The 14,192-nt window shown below is 40.1% G+C and overlaps 1 protein-coding gene across 1 annotated transcript; it reads right to left on the bottom strand.

Moving 5' to 3' along the window:
• Positions 1-142: 142 nt before the first annotated feature.
• Positions 143-13,331, bottom strand: tm9sf3 (transmembrane 9 superfamily member 3). The gene is made up of 15 exons (XM_031284218.2): positions 13,104-13,331; positions 11,934-12,129; positions 11,670-11,792; positions 9,209-9,369; positions 8,467-8,544; positions 7,893-8,024; positions 7,461-7,627; positions 6,419-6,513; positions 6,152-6,282; positions 5,466-5,605; positions 4,272-4,340; positions 4,030-4,176; positions 3,142-3,225; positions 2,943-3,019; positions 143-1,763 (listed from the first exon to the last, which is right to left on the bottom strand). The coding sequence occupies exons 1-15, from the start codon at positions 13,197-13,199 to the stop codon at positions 1,696-1,698; spliced, it is 1,764 nt and encodes a 587-aa protein (XP_031140078.1). The 5' UTR covers positions 13,200-13,331; the 3' UTR covers positions 143-1,695.
• Positions 13,332-14,192: the final 861 nt, after the last annotated feature.

The raw sequence follows: 14,192 nt of genomic DNA, 5'->3' as shown, positions 1-14,192 counted from the left end.
TTAACTGAATTTAATTCCCCTTCCCCTTGACACTGCAGAAAACACTGTACTACTGCAAGGTCAATGTGATTGTAATACAGTAAATTATCTAATAATTAATTTACAAAAATATTTACCCTCAAAGTCAAAACAACGCTTAATAACCCCTGTACATAAACCATGTTTATTTTCTCTTTTTACAGCAAGTTAATATGCAGGTTCAAAATGTCTAATCAGACATTGGTACACAACAGGAGGTGCCAAAATCAACTTCAGTGGGGGAGAACTGGAAATTAGAAAAAAAAGGCATTGCCACTTCTCATACAAGTAGGGTACATACTGTATTTACACAAAACGGGAAAAAGCATTGGAAACACTCCGCGTGTGTGGTTATGAAAACATCTAGTTTTAAGTGTACATAAACTTCACTTTATACACTATGTGTGCGGAAACAAAGCAATTGCCTCATTCCTTCTGACATTCACAAATGATGTTTCAGGTTAGGCAACAGAACAAGAGGGAAATGGCTTACCAGAAGATGTAGAGCCTTTTGAAGCTTTAAATAATATGAAATCAAAATAAAAAAAAAAAAATTGTCCATAAGCAGGCCTACTGTCATCAAAATGCACCGTTTACATTTTGAGATTGAGAAGATGATCACAATCAGAGGGAGGGAAGAAAAGAAAACGACAGCGCTGACTGAAGTGACATTTTATGGGCAGATGGTTTGGTGAAAATTTCATGCAATTTCAGGCAAGATGTAACAGCGCCACCAGCCCCATCCCAAGCACCAAAGAAAAGAATTTGTTTTTAACTGAATGATTCATTTAAAAAAAACACCCTGTAGTAAATCTGTACAACGAAAATACATTTGGGATCTACATCTAAAGGTACATTATTAAGGTTATATACATTCCCACCCATCCATATATTATCTTTACAAGTAGACTTCATTCAAACCCAAACATTAAGAAAACCCCGGCTAAACGGGGAAATGGGATCACATCAAAACATCCATTTAAAAATCGGTTCTTACTGTACCTCAACCTTTGATCAGTCCCTCTGTTCTCGTCTGCACAGTAAATACAGCAGGACTAAAATCTCCCTCAACAACTGGATGGATTGCTACTGTAATGGAATTAAGAATCGTCAAAATGGGGAAATTATTTCTTGAGTGACGACAGCTTCTTATGTCATCTTTTTGCAGTGGAAGTAAATCGGAAGCAAACTACTTTTATGTATTTACGACATTTCGAGTGACTCCAAGAATACAAAATAGAAATCAAGTCAGAACACGGGCACAAACCCAACTCTCCAATATTCTGACCCACCAGAACAAAAGGCTTTCAACACACTTAGGCCTCTTCACTGAAGAGAGCATTCCATCAATAAACATGCATGTTCTCTGGTCTCAGGTGGGACTGGGTTGGAAAAGAGAAGCCATGTCAGCCTTGAATATTTGCCCCACCGTTTGTTTGAAAGCAACTGATAAAAACAGAACCCTTTATCTCTTCCGCAGATCTGCACTTGTTCCGAGTTGCGGCGTTGAAATTCATTCAGAAAATGGAAGAAAAAAAACAACCTACATTGTACAAAGTGAGATTCTCACAATCTCTTTGCAAGAAAGAAAAGTAATAAAGAATGACTTGTGCCCGCCGCCTTTCAGGATACACATAGGACAATCCATTTAATATCCCTGTGTTGCTGCTTCGCTTCTTAGTCAATTTTCACATTTGTGTAGATCTTCCTCACGAAGGCACTTGTTCCCATGTATCCAACGGCACCTGGAAAACAAATGTGTTCCGTGAGTTTCTTTTAGGTGGCCTGGCAAGTCATCACTCTTCTCTCACTTTGCAGATAAATCCATCACAGGATAAACTGATTATTGGTAAAGGTATCCAATAAAGGTTTGAGCAAGAAAAAGCACATCCTACATCTACAAAATGAGCAGTCAGACATCCAACAAACCCAGAAGGCACCCTGTAGAAGCGAGCGCAGATAGAGAAAGCTCCACAGAAGGTGCTTTAAGGTGCAAGGAGCCAGCCGTGGCTCATTACTCTTCAAGCTGAAGAATGACTTTGGCTTGCAGCTGCTGAGGAAATGTCTACTTAACTGCACTCCAAGAGCCAATGTGGAAAAAAATGTGCAGGCAAGAACTGCTTGTATGTACCAATTTGTTCATACGTGGCACGTTTAAGTGAACTTGTAGCGTTTTTTCAGATTTAGAATTTTGCCTCCCTCCACCAGGGGGAGAAACACTTGTTTGATTTAAAAATGAAAACACCTTAATCTGGATTTCTGGGAGTTTAAATATGTATGAAATGAACTAAAATGAATATTCTGTTCTCCCATGTTTTCATCATTATCTTGTTTTGCTAATTTACTGAGAGGTGTAAAACCAGTACACAGCTGCTTTTGGGTGCAAGTCGCTGTCCCAGGAAACATCCTGCGTAGCACCAGACAGTGGAACGCCACCTGCTGTGTGATATTTTCACATCCATCTCCAGGACTGTCCCTTTGACCACCTCCCATCTAAATCACAGGCTGCTTTGGTTTAGCAAGATGTTTCTTAGCATCCAACTTGAGGTCAACCACTCTTCTGATGATCACAATCAGAGGGAGGGAAGAAAAGAAAACGACAGCGCTGACTATTTTTATTTAAGTGCCATCTAGTTTCATTATATTGGAGAGAAGGCAGACATCTCTACAGCCGATATCTCCAACAAAACAATCTAGATTGAAAAATAGCACTACGGGTAAGAGAAATAATATGTATATTTGATTTTGGGGTGAACTGGCCCTTTAAGATAAGGACCTGCAACAGACTTTGCAATTACAAGTTTCTGACTTAATCAGGAGTTTATAAAAGCTGAATTCTGTGAACATTATCTGTCAAAGAGTCATGCATTTCTTAAGATCAGGACAGTCCCTAAAGTATTTAAACAACTGGATGAGGGACTCACCACACATGATTCCAAGGGCGGTGCTGAACACAGCCATGTAGCCAAAGTAGAAGGATGTCTGAAACAGCCCATACATCCTGAAATACCAGGATAAAACATGTAAGCAATGCATTTGATGATTTTTTTGTTCTATGAATTGTTAAATGTTTTTTGCCAATAATACGACTTGTGTGGGTATGTGGTTAATACTAAAACTTACTTAGTTTTAAAGAAGTAGTAGTAAAAGGAGTACATGTAAACATAAACAGCAGTGGATGCAGCGGAGAGGAAGCTTGTCCATTGCCTAGAACAAAGAAGACAAACGTGAGTAAACAGACACTTAACCAGTAGCATAGGTCACTTTTTGAATCTTTAGTAATTCGCTCAGCTCTAGGGACTGAGGCAGGTGAACATGAGGTATACAGCAAACATTTTCCACCACTTAACTCCATGGGCCCTATCTTGCACCCGGCGTAGCGCAGCGACAGTTGTCAATTTCCCATCCAGCGCCCACGTTGTTTAAATAGCAAATGCACCTGCGCCCATGGGAGTACTGGTCTTACAGAGAGGTGTGTTCAGGTGCATTCTTGACGTATTGCTATCTTGAGGCAGCGGGAAGTGATCACGCCATTGACCAACAAAAACCTGGTCTAAAGTCAATAACGCAGCATTTCATTGTTATTTTAACAGCAAATTAGTGAAATGTGCCTAGGCTCGTGCACAGCACGCGCACACTATGCTTGTTACACACACACACACACGAAAAAGATTAATAAAAATATTACGGTGCAAATCCGCCATCATAATAGCAATGTGCCAAGGTACATGGGTAGATGGGGATGATGGAATGGGAGATGACAGTCTGATTGGTTTATTGCATGTTACGCCCAAAACACACCTATGAATTAATGAAGACACTAAGTACAACCCTTTTGAACCATGCGCCCGGTGCACGGACATTTTTTTCCACCGTCAAACTAGCAAAAATGGATTTGGACACGCCCTAAACGTACCTGCGCCATGCACTTCACCCCGTGCGCTTAGATCGTTAAAATAGGGCCCTATGACTATTTGGGAAAATCCAGTGTCAAAACATGACCACACTCACCATCTGTAGTCCTCAGCGTTGAGCAGGAAGTACGTGCACACGATGGTGACGCACACGGTCACGATGCACAGGATGACCAGGACCAGCATCATGAAGCCGTACACATAGTAGATTTTGTAGGCCCAAAAGGACGTGAAGATAAAGTACCTGAAGAACGAGGACAGAAAAAACATGTCACCTGCTGCAAAGATGATCTCCCAACACACACTGTGAGCTCTCTCATTATCACAGCACAAACTTACATTTCAATGAAAATTGATCCGAATGGAAGGATTCCTCCGAGGCAGACGATGACGGCTGGCTCCATGAACCTGACGCACAACATTCGACATATGAATATGACTGTATACACTGAACACTGTATACAAGTGGGAACATCAGATCTCCCCCTCCCCCCCACTTCAGAGCAAAGGTACATGACTTATTGTGCTATGGTAAGAAAGAAGGAAAAGGGAGACACAAATTTGAAATTCAAGCAAAGTCTGACAGTGGCCTAAAGTCACTTGGACCATTTCCTGTTGGCAGCTGGCAACAGTGCTTGGCAGAAGGTTATAAATGTTAATACACTCAAGTTTATTGCTTTTCTATTTTTCATTACCCTAAGAGTTTGTTTAGACAGCAAAGCCCTTTTCTATACTGATGTCTAACACTTGAACACTTAGGATTAATGTCATGCTTTAAGCACAACTTCCTCACTGCCGTGTGAGTCATTACACTCCCCATTACAAGCCTTATGCCATTTGAATGCATGCCGGATGCTCCACAGTAGTGCTCAGGTGATTACTTCATCAATACAGACATTGACGTTTTTCTTTTTTCCTTCATTAATGGCTGTTTTAACAGAGATAGAAAAACACTATACAGTGGCACTCATAAGTGAACTATTGCTAAAGTTGAATAAGTTTAAGTTTATATAAAGAGGAATAAAAAAAATCTTTTGGAATTTGATCTTAAAAGGACAATTCCGGCACAAAACGAACCTAGGGGTTATTAACAGATGTGTACCCACTCTGTTGCTCTCTGGGACATGTTTTCATGCTAATCGAATGAGTTTTTAGCTTGAAAGACGCTAGCGCGGACCGCCGATTAGCTTAGAACGCTAGTATTCGGGGTACAGGAAACGTAAAAACAAATCGCTATTTATACCACTAAAAAGGCTCAGAATATCACCAAACTTCAACGGTAGCATAATGAGGGTCCCTAAATGTTAACTGAAGCATTGAGAACATTGTAAGTGTAGTAACGTCCCAGTACTACTACGGTATGTGCAGAATTTGTGTCTGTGCGTCAATGGTAAGTTTGACTTGACATGTTTGGACTGCGTGCACGTACCACAATGATTTCAACTTTCTCCGATCCCCGCTCCAGGGAAAATTCCAAAACACGTACCTTACTCGGACACTAAACGGACCTTGCCTGTGTTGGGTCACACCTACCATTTCTTCTCAGGGATGGGTCGCGGCACGGCGTTCACTCGGCAGGGGAAGTTTGGCTGGCCAGACAGATTCCTCCCCAGAATTGTTCCCACGAGGTTAAGCGGCAGAATGACAAAGAAGCAGATACAGCAGACAGCGACCTGCAGGAAAACATACAATATTCCGTGTTGTGATGTTTGCAACGTCTGTTGAAATAACAAGTTCGGCGGATGCAGTTGGAACATGGCTTTTTCATGGTTTGATTTCAAGAGGGTTACTTGACACTTGTGATGGATCCGATGTTATGCTGATAAGACACATCACTCTTGAGTGTTGTGTCTAGCCAACAAACTGTTTGCAGTTAAGTAACCTAAGAGACTGCGTTGAGTTTAGGGAAACAGTGTCATGTGGAAAGTGTTTTATAGGACGTGGTCTGTTTTTAATGATCTTCCAATGAGAATAAGAGACAATTTTCTAGCCTGTACCATAGAAATGTATTTTCAACGACGAGATGCAGTTTAATCACTTGGGCCTGAATCCTTGCTACACTATTCTCATTACTTCATATGTCTATCAGCTCTGTGACTGATAAACTATGTCATATCCCTTCCCCCACAGTGTAGCAGCACAGCCACAGTGATTAAGTGAAGCTGTTGACTCAGAGGAACTCTCTGGTTTTTAGGGAGGTGTTGCTGTGTCAAACCCACCATGGTGCCAAATGGGATGGCTCTGGAGGCGTGGTAGTACATAGCGATGAAGTTGATGAAGAAGGCAGTCCCGCACACCATGGCTGGGATCAGGAAGGCCCCAATGAACATTTGCTTAATCCATCTTCTGCCTGTGTTATTCAGACGAATAAAACAGCATCATGTGAGAAATTTACAATAACTTTGAAAAAGGAAATGAAGCCATTAATCACTATACAGAAAAGAGAGAATGTGATGCAAGAGACTTTATTTATTTTTTATTATTACCTCCTTGTTTTGCATACAAGCTTCCCCCAAAGTAGCCATTGACAGGGGAGGTGGCAGCGTACACGAAAATGGCTGTGCTCAGCATGGATCCTCTCCTGCAGAGAAAATTGATGTGAGTGTGCAGCCCCGAAAAAAATCAGGAGCTAAAAATTACATTTTTCCTGATGGATTACGTATTTGTTTTTGGCAAAATGATTTAAAAAGTGGTCTTAGGCAATAGGGGTGGGAATCACCAGAGGCCTCACGATACGATATTATTGCGATTTTAAACATATTGCAATATTAAGCAATATATTGCAATTTATTACCTTTTTTCCCCCCAACTTCCTTTTTTCCCAACCCCAATTTCAAATTATGTCCCCATAAGGAAACTTTGTCAACATCTGTTTTATCTAAAAAGATCCATTTCTCCATTTGTTCATCTCACTTCAATTTTATTGCTGCAAAATGGGATTGTCGAGCAGACAAACTGACCAACACATATATAATAAAAGATCAATACTTGGCGCCTGTGTATTGATACAGTATTGCCACGGAAAATATTGCGATACCAGTGTTTCCTTTAGGATTTTTTTTAGCAGTGGGGGCAGGTCTGTCCGAACAACAACCCCCCCCCCCCCCGGAATGTGGAGTTAAACTGGACGGGCCCAATAACCTCTGAATAGTTCTACTTGTTAAATTGCAACGTGAGTGGCAGCCAACGTATGTGCGTGCATTACGTATGTCGGCAGGATACTTTAAAAAGGCAACCGCGACTATATGCGTGCCCCATTTCTGATACCGTGGCGGCAGAAATTTTGCCATAGCGGGCCGTCGCTACAAAATCAACAGAGGAAACACTGTGATACTATGCTGTATTGATTTTTTTTTTCCCTACCCCCATTAGGCAATATATTAATTGACAGGAAATGAAATATTTGATATGAGATTCATTAGACTACCTTTTTTACAAACTGGATCCAAAATGGAACATGGTATCTGAGCCCAACCCCACAATTACAACAAAAAGTTACAACCAGGCAGTTAGCTGCCAACGACTCACTCGGTGTACAGATCCTCGACCATAGCGACGATGATGACGATGAAGGAGACGGAGAAGATCTGGCAGCCGGAGCCGATGAGTGAAGAGAAGATCAGTGGATGGCTTGACGGCCGAAACACGTCGCCATGTACCTGCTTCCACCCGTATTCATCTCCCAGGTCTCTGTCCTGATGGTGCACAGTGACAAAATGCAAAATAAGAAAAATGGGAAGGAATTTCAAAAAGGTTCTTGCACACCATAAAGCCACCCCGTCCATTACTTGTATTAAAGAAATGAGTAGGAACAAAAAATGACTAAAAGAATTGAAAGACAAACTGTCCAATCACTAAAACTCAAAGATGACAAAACCTTAAATTTGAATACTCACAATTTTACATTCAACAAATAACAATGTGCTCAAGAGCAAACTGCTAAGTCAATAAAAAATTTACCATGTCATCCATTTCCTCCTCTTTGCTATATCTGGCGTAATCCTTTCTTAGTGTTCTCATCAGGATCATGGACACCAGACCCACCAGGAAAATGACCATCATGAAGGAGTTGAAGATGGAGAACCAGTGAATCTAAACAAGAGAATGAATACAAAAACAAAATTATTTTAAGAAGTAACTATGGTACAAAGCTTATTAAATCAAAACCGAATACATCACATATTTAAAGCTCCAATGAAACAAAACTATTTAGTGGTGTGAAAACATTTTCAGTAAAAATTTGCTGAATGCATTACTCAGGATATTCAAGGTATTTAAATCACACAAATACAAGTTTATAAAATCCCCGCTCTCAGCTGGCTCAGCTTCTGGGTACAAGTACTACTGGCTGTAGTAGCTAGTGGAATACTTCATTCAGCTAAACGTCCTTTTATAGAGAGCCCTGCTGGGGGGGGGGGGGTGGTGTACCGTCTGAAAGCTCATATGCAAGTGTGCTGTTACAACAAGCCACTGGCGTTCTTGGCTTGCATGATGAAGCACAAATCTGAAACCATACATATAATATTTAACTCACCCTGTGCTGGAAGAAGGACGGATCAAGGTACTTGTCGAATCGGTCTTCAAACTTCACATCTGACTTCTTCCACTTCACCTGTGATAGGAAAGGTGCACATTCATATGTTGAGTGTAAACTAAGGCTGTGCAATTAATCGAAATTTAATTGTGATTATGATTTTGGCTCCCAATGATTCCAAAAACAGAATAATCGAGAAAAAAAATGATTTAGCTCATTACATTTTGCGAGTAAACTCTTATTTTCTCTTGTGTTCTGAATGAAAAAATAAAGTTTCAATAGGAAAAGTATTAAGGCAAATTTCACTGTTGTGTTTTTTTTACTGTTGATTTATTTAACTTTTTCCACTGTTTTTTTAAGTTCAATAATTGCAACATTTTTCCAGAAGTCAATGAGTAATCGTGTTAAATTATCGTGATTTCAATATTGACCGAAATAATCGTGATTATATTTTTTTCCATAATTGAGCAGCCCTACTGTAAACTAACATGTTTACATGCCTAAGGGGACTGGTGTCAGAAATTAGCTTCAGCTATACAGCATGCACGTGTTCAGTACATTGGATACTGCCTCTGCAACTGTCAATGTTTCTCTGTACTTGTCCCATACATATAAACTAATAAAAAATAAAATGGAGAAAAAAAACAAAAAAAAACGGAGCCCCATGAGATTACAAGACACACTACAGACATAAATGGAGTATAAGCATAAAGAAAGGACCAGTGGGTCATTCGGTACTCACAGAGTAAGACATCGCGATTCTGGTGTTTGGCACGAGTCTGACTTTGCCTTCACTGGTCAGATTTACATCAACAATCCTGTTGCCATTGAAGCCGATCTCCAGTTTCTTGTACGTCCACAGATAATGATCTTCCCCATTTTCATCCGCCTCACCAACAATACCTTTAAAGAAATTGACATTGAATTAGAGATTGGGTGTTTACAGACGTGGTCAAATGGACAGGTGTAAACACTGGGCCTTCGGTTATATAAAATTAATAATCAGGGTGTGTAAATAAATGCCAAATAAAGGCCACTTGCTACACTGCTGCTCATTGACTTTAGAACATCATCGTCTGTATTCATCTGTTACATACAGTCCTTAGGCTTCAGCTGTTATCAAACCGTAAACAATCTCTGACTCAAAGCAAATCAGTTTGGTGCAAAACAATCACACTGAATCCACTCCCAACTGGCTGCCCGTTATTCTAGGTCTTACAATGCACTGCATATGTATCCTTCTGTTTTTCCACTGCATGGGTACATGACCAATTGAATGTTAATATAGAAATTCAATGCTATTCCATTGTGGCAACACATACCGTAGCAAATGTGAGGCCACTATAAAAAAAAAAAAAAAGGCTCACTAATGAGAGTTTTTCATAAAGCTCTCAATATACTTTTGCCTCCTCAGGGAGTATCACACCGCCTCTGATTATAGTATGATATATATGAAAAATGCACATTATTTTGGATAAGATGAATAGCCCAGCAACTATTACGTGTCTTGAGAAAAATCCCTGGGACCAAAACGTCGACCAACAAATCAAATGCAGAGGTGAAATGTGAGTGCGAGAATTTTATTTTCATCATTCTGGATAACAAATTAATCTTGGCAGGTGATGTTTTTAGTCTAATTTACCAACATTGGGCAGGTGAGCTGAATCTAACTTAAGGCATTGTACTAAGTGGTGATTCAAATGTGTTGTGGCCAGAAAGTGACTAACTTAAAGATCTGCTGCTCCGGGCTTTCTGTGAATAACCCAAACCAAACACGTCTCAGACAAGATACGTGCACTGGTCCAGTTAACACGGCAAACCGGACATGAGGTTAAAGTCTATATTTATTTATTGTGATTAAGGCAGGAGTATGCAACATACAACACAGAGAATTGTCTAAGTAAATGCCAGTGCCCCACCCACTACCAACAACATCAGCTAACACAGTTATGTTTGATCACCTGTAGGAGTGGCACCACTGTACAAACTACTACCACGTATGTAAGTGTTCACATTGATAGCTTGTTAGAATTGCAGCATTAAGAAGTGTCTGAAATGAAAGTAGCTCATGAAAATGGTTCTTAGCACAGAAAAATGAACACTTCCCAGTAGGGCTGGGCAATATATCGATATTATATCGACATCGATGTAGGACACTAGATTTTGGATATCGTAATATGGCATAAGTGTTGTCTTTTCCTGGTTTTAAAGGCTGTGTTACAGTAAAGTGATGTCATTTTCTGAACGTACCAGACTGTTCTAGCTGTTCTAATATTTGCCTTTACCCACTTAGTCATTATACCCACGCTATTGGTGATTATTTATCAAAACTCTCATTGTGTTAATATTTTGTGAAAGCACAAATTGTCAACCCTACAATATCGACATTGATGCATTTGGTGAAAAACATTGTGATATTTGATTTTCTCCATATCGCCCAGCTCTACTTCCCAGTCAAGGTTAGTGTCAAAAGCTCTTTTCCACCTGTGAATGCAGTGCACAAATACTGTAAGCTGTAGGGGTATAATTAGTCGCAAAATTCAAGGTCTGATTTGGTATGTCAAGCCGGTTTCATATACCAACACATTTTCAGTAGAGCCCTACTGCAATGTGCATCACAACTACATTTTATAGTAATTCTAGCATTTCAGTTTAGAAAAACATGATATGTATGATTTCATAATTAAACAGTTTTATCTGATCTGTTTAGAGGGGTTCCTCTATCACAATATATACAACTCTCTACAATATAACAGCCAGACAAGATGACAGTAACTAAAGACAGCTGTTAATCAAGCAGAGCACTGCATTGTTCAAACATGCTGAACTGCACCACAAGTACTGAGTTGAGTGCCTTTCAGTAAGCCATTTCATACATGATATAAAAGTGTACTGTCACACCCCTAGTAGGTTGGCCCGAGGATGAATGGACAGTCCCACCCATGAATAAGAACTGATTTAACTTCTCCAATATCAATCTGAACACACTGATACACAAGCTGCCAGTGTCACTGCAACCCTTTGTGAGAGGCTAATGAGCTAATAAGTAACACAGAGAGAATGGAAGACACAGATAGACAAGAGTCAGAAAATACTACTGTAATACTAATACTCCAAATCACAGGAAAACTCACAACACAGACATATTTCAGTATCTGCCAATTTCTTAGAGGTCTGGAAAAGAAAAGAAATGTATCACTTACCCCAGATGGGCAGGTCGTCTATGTACATTTGGTACCAGTAGTGATTCTTTATGGCATAGACAAAGGCATCCCGTTTTGCTTTGTCCAGGTCAATTTCACAGTATGTTGTCTGAAGGACTTCATCTACAAGGGATCATAAATACATTATTTTTGTTAGGAAATAAAGTGTGAAAAATAATAGACCCACAGATGCAGAGACAATTATTTCAATGTTGCCATGGGTTTGTATGTACTCAACAGGTGAAAGTCATAACAGTATAATACCTTTGAACTTGATGTCGAGGCCGCTGAATTCAAGCTCCACTCCCTGCAGTGCCTCTCCGAGTGTTTCATGGTAATGACTGATTGTCTTCTTGTTGCCCGCGCAGAAGGGCAAAGAGAAGTACTTGTATGTCTCCTGTCGGTTGTGGTAAGGCCCCACTGTGTTCATCCATAAAACTACCTCCTCCTTATCTGTGTACTACAAAAGGAAAAACAAGGGACTCTTTTATTGTTAAGTCCAGTAAGTGACACACTTATAAGTAACTTTCACTACATGTCCACACACTCATAGTACTAACAAAACAAAGCAGCTAGCTACAGATACATTTGATTTAGACACTATGGTTAAAAGATGGCTTGTCAATGGTAACGTTATCTTAACATTTCCACTGAAACTAATTAGCTATTGCATTCAAATTCATGCAAACAATAAACTGTAACACGCTTATCGCTGCATGAGTGTGACACTATAAAAAGTGGTGTAACGTTACGCTAACCATACATGACATTATAGTCAGTGAAGTTAATTTCAATGTATATCCGTTTCCTGTCGCATTATGTGAGAAAGACAATGTAATACACACTATTAACTCGTAAATCAGCTGTAATTAGGGCGCCTGGGTCTAACTAAATAACTAAAAAACGAATAAGAGGAAGAAATAGCGAGAGGCCCTGGTCTTTTACTGGTGTTTCAACATAATGTAACGTTGGTATCGCAAACAGGATTATCATTTCGGGAAAATCCTGTTTGTCAGGACGGCCTTGAGGCTAAACGCTTTACATATTCATTATGCCAGTTTTGGGTTTGTTGAACAACTAGCTAACTAACGCTAGCTAGCCTAACTTGAGCGCAGAAAGCTTGTGAAGACCAGTGTGGAAGACGTGCTAACAAGCTAGCAGGCAAACGCTAGCCATAAGCACTTAGGCCGATAAGTGGTGACAAGTTAGCTAGCTAACGTAATTGAATGCCTATCTGTTTGATAGCTCGCCAAGTAACGTTATCAATACATAACCCAACAGGTTATAACAGGCCAAGCCATGCACTCTGTCGTGTCTGTAATTCTGTTTTCTTGTATGCAGCTAACGTTACAGTTAGCAGGTTACACAGAGCACAATCGTCCATTATTTTCAAGGCTCCCTCTTTTCAATCGGCCTCTCAAAACGCCGTCTTACCGTGTGGTCATGTTCATCTGCGTCTACAGGTAATAAAGAGCCCACTATAGCGAGGAAGGCCGCCGCCGCTGCTACCTTCCACCTGGAAGATCCCATTATTTTCGGAGAAAGTATGCAGAAAGATTGGGGATGTTAGCTTTGTAGGGCTATCCCACCTTCTTCCTGGTTGTATGACAGAGGCAATTTTCGGGATGCTGTCGTACGCATATGGCGTAAGCGCTTTACTAACGCACATCGCACGCACATTGGATTGGCTGAATTGAATCACATGACTTAAAGCCTCCAGTCCTAGTGGAAAGCGCTGGATCAAACGGTGAATAAAGAAACTCTGTCAGCGCATCGTCCGCAACCTTCAGCCACGTCATCCGACTGCCAAAGACTGGAGCTTCACCTCACCTTTGACAGGGCTGGTGCATGAAACACGATCCACGCGCACAACAAACAGGTCTATTTACTAATGGGCCTGAAGTTGTCTGAGACCAATGTCTCATCTTTCATGCATTGGAATGCAGTTTAAAGCATTCACCACAACCTAAACCATTCATTTGATCTATTGGATGTTCCTCCCCTGAGGATAGTGCGGATAACTTAATACCGCAGGTTACCTTCCAATTCATAGATGGATTATTGAGAACATAATATTGAACCTATGAGGGCTTCACTTTCTAAATCATTAATGAAGTTGGTTGTACTTCTCTTATTAGAACTACAACAACCAAGTACAATAAAAAAAGGGCTATATTTATAACAATGCTCCATTTACAGCAGTAGTAAGGTGCTCCAATTGTATTTCTCTTTCAAGATACCGTTCTGTAAATGTGGGACAATAGCATAGGACAATAGTAGTCAAACCTTGTGTTCAAAAGGAGACAGATCCATCTTCCTTGACTACTTATACATGCTCTTGAGCTTTAAAGTGTCATTTGTGATATATAACTGAATTCAAAATTGTAATGAGATTTGAATGTATCAAAGAAAACTATACTTGAACTATATTTGACATCAATATACACAACTACAGTATATTAATGTAGATGTGTTTCAGTACAAAATGAAGTTGGAAGGCCTGGTTCAGTAAAAAATCCAGTA

Source organism: Sander lucioperca, chromosome 15, assembly GCF_008315115.2.
Source record: "Sander lucioperca isolate FBNREF2018 chromosome 15, SLUC_FBN_1.2, whole genome shotgun sequence".
In the NCBI taxonomy this organism is placed as follows: Eukaryota; Metazoa; Chordata; class Actinopteri; order Perciformes; family Percidae; genus Sander; species Sander lucioperca.
This window is presented reverse-complemented; position numbering and strand designations above follow the sequence as displayed.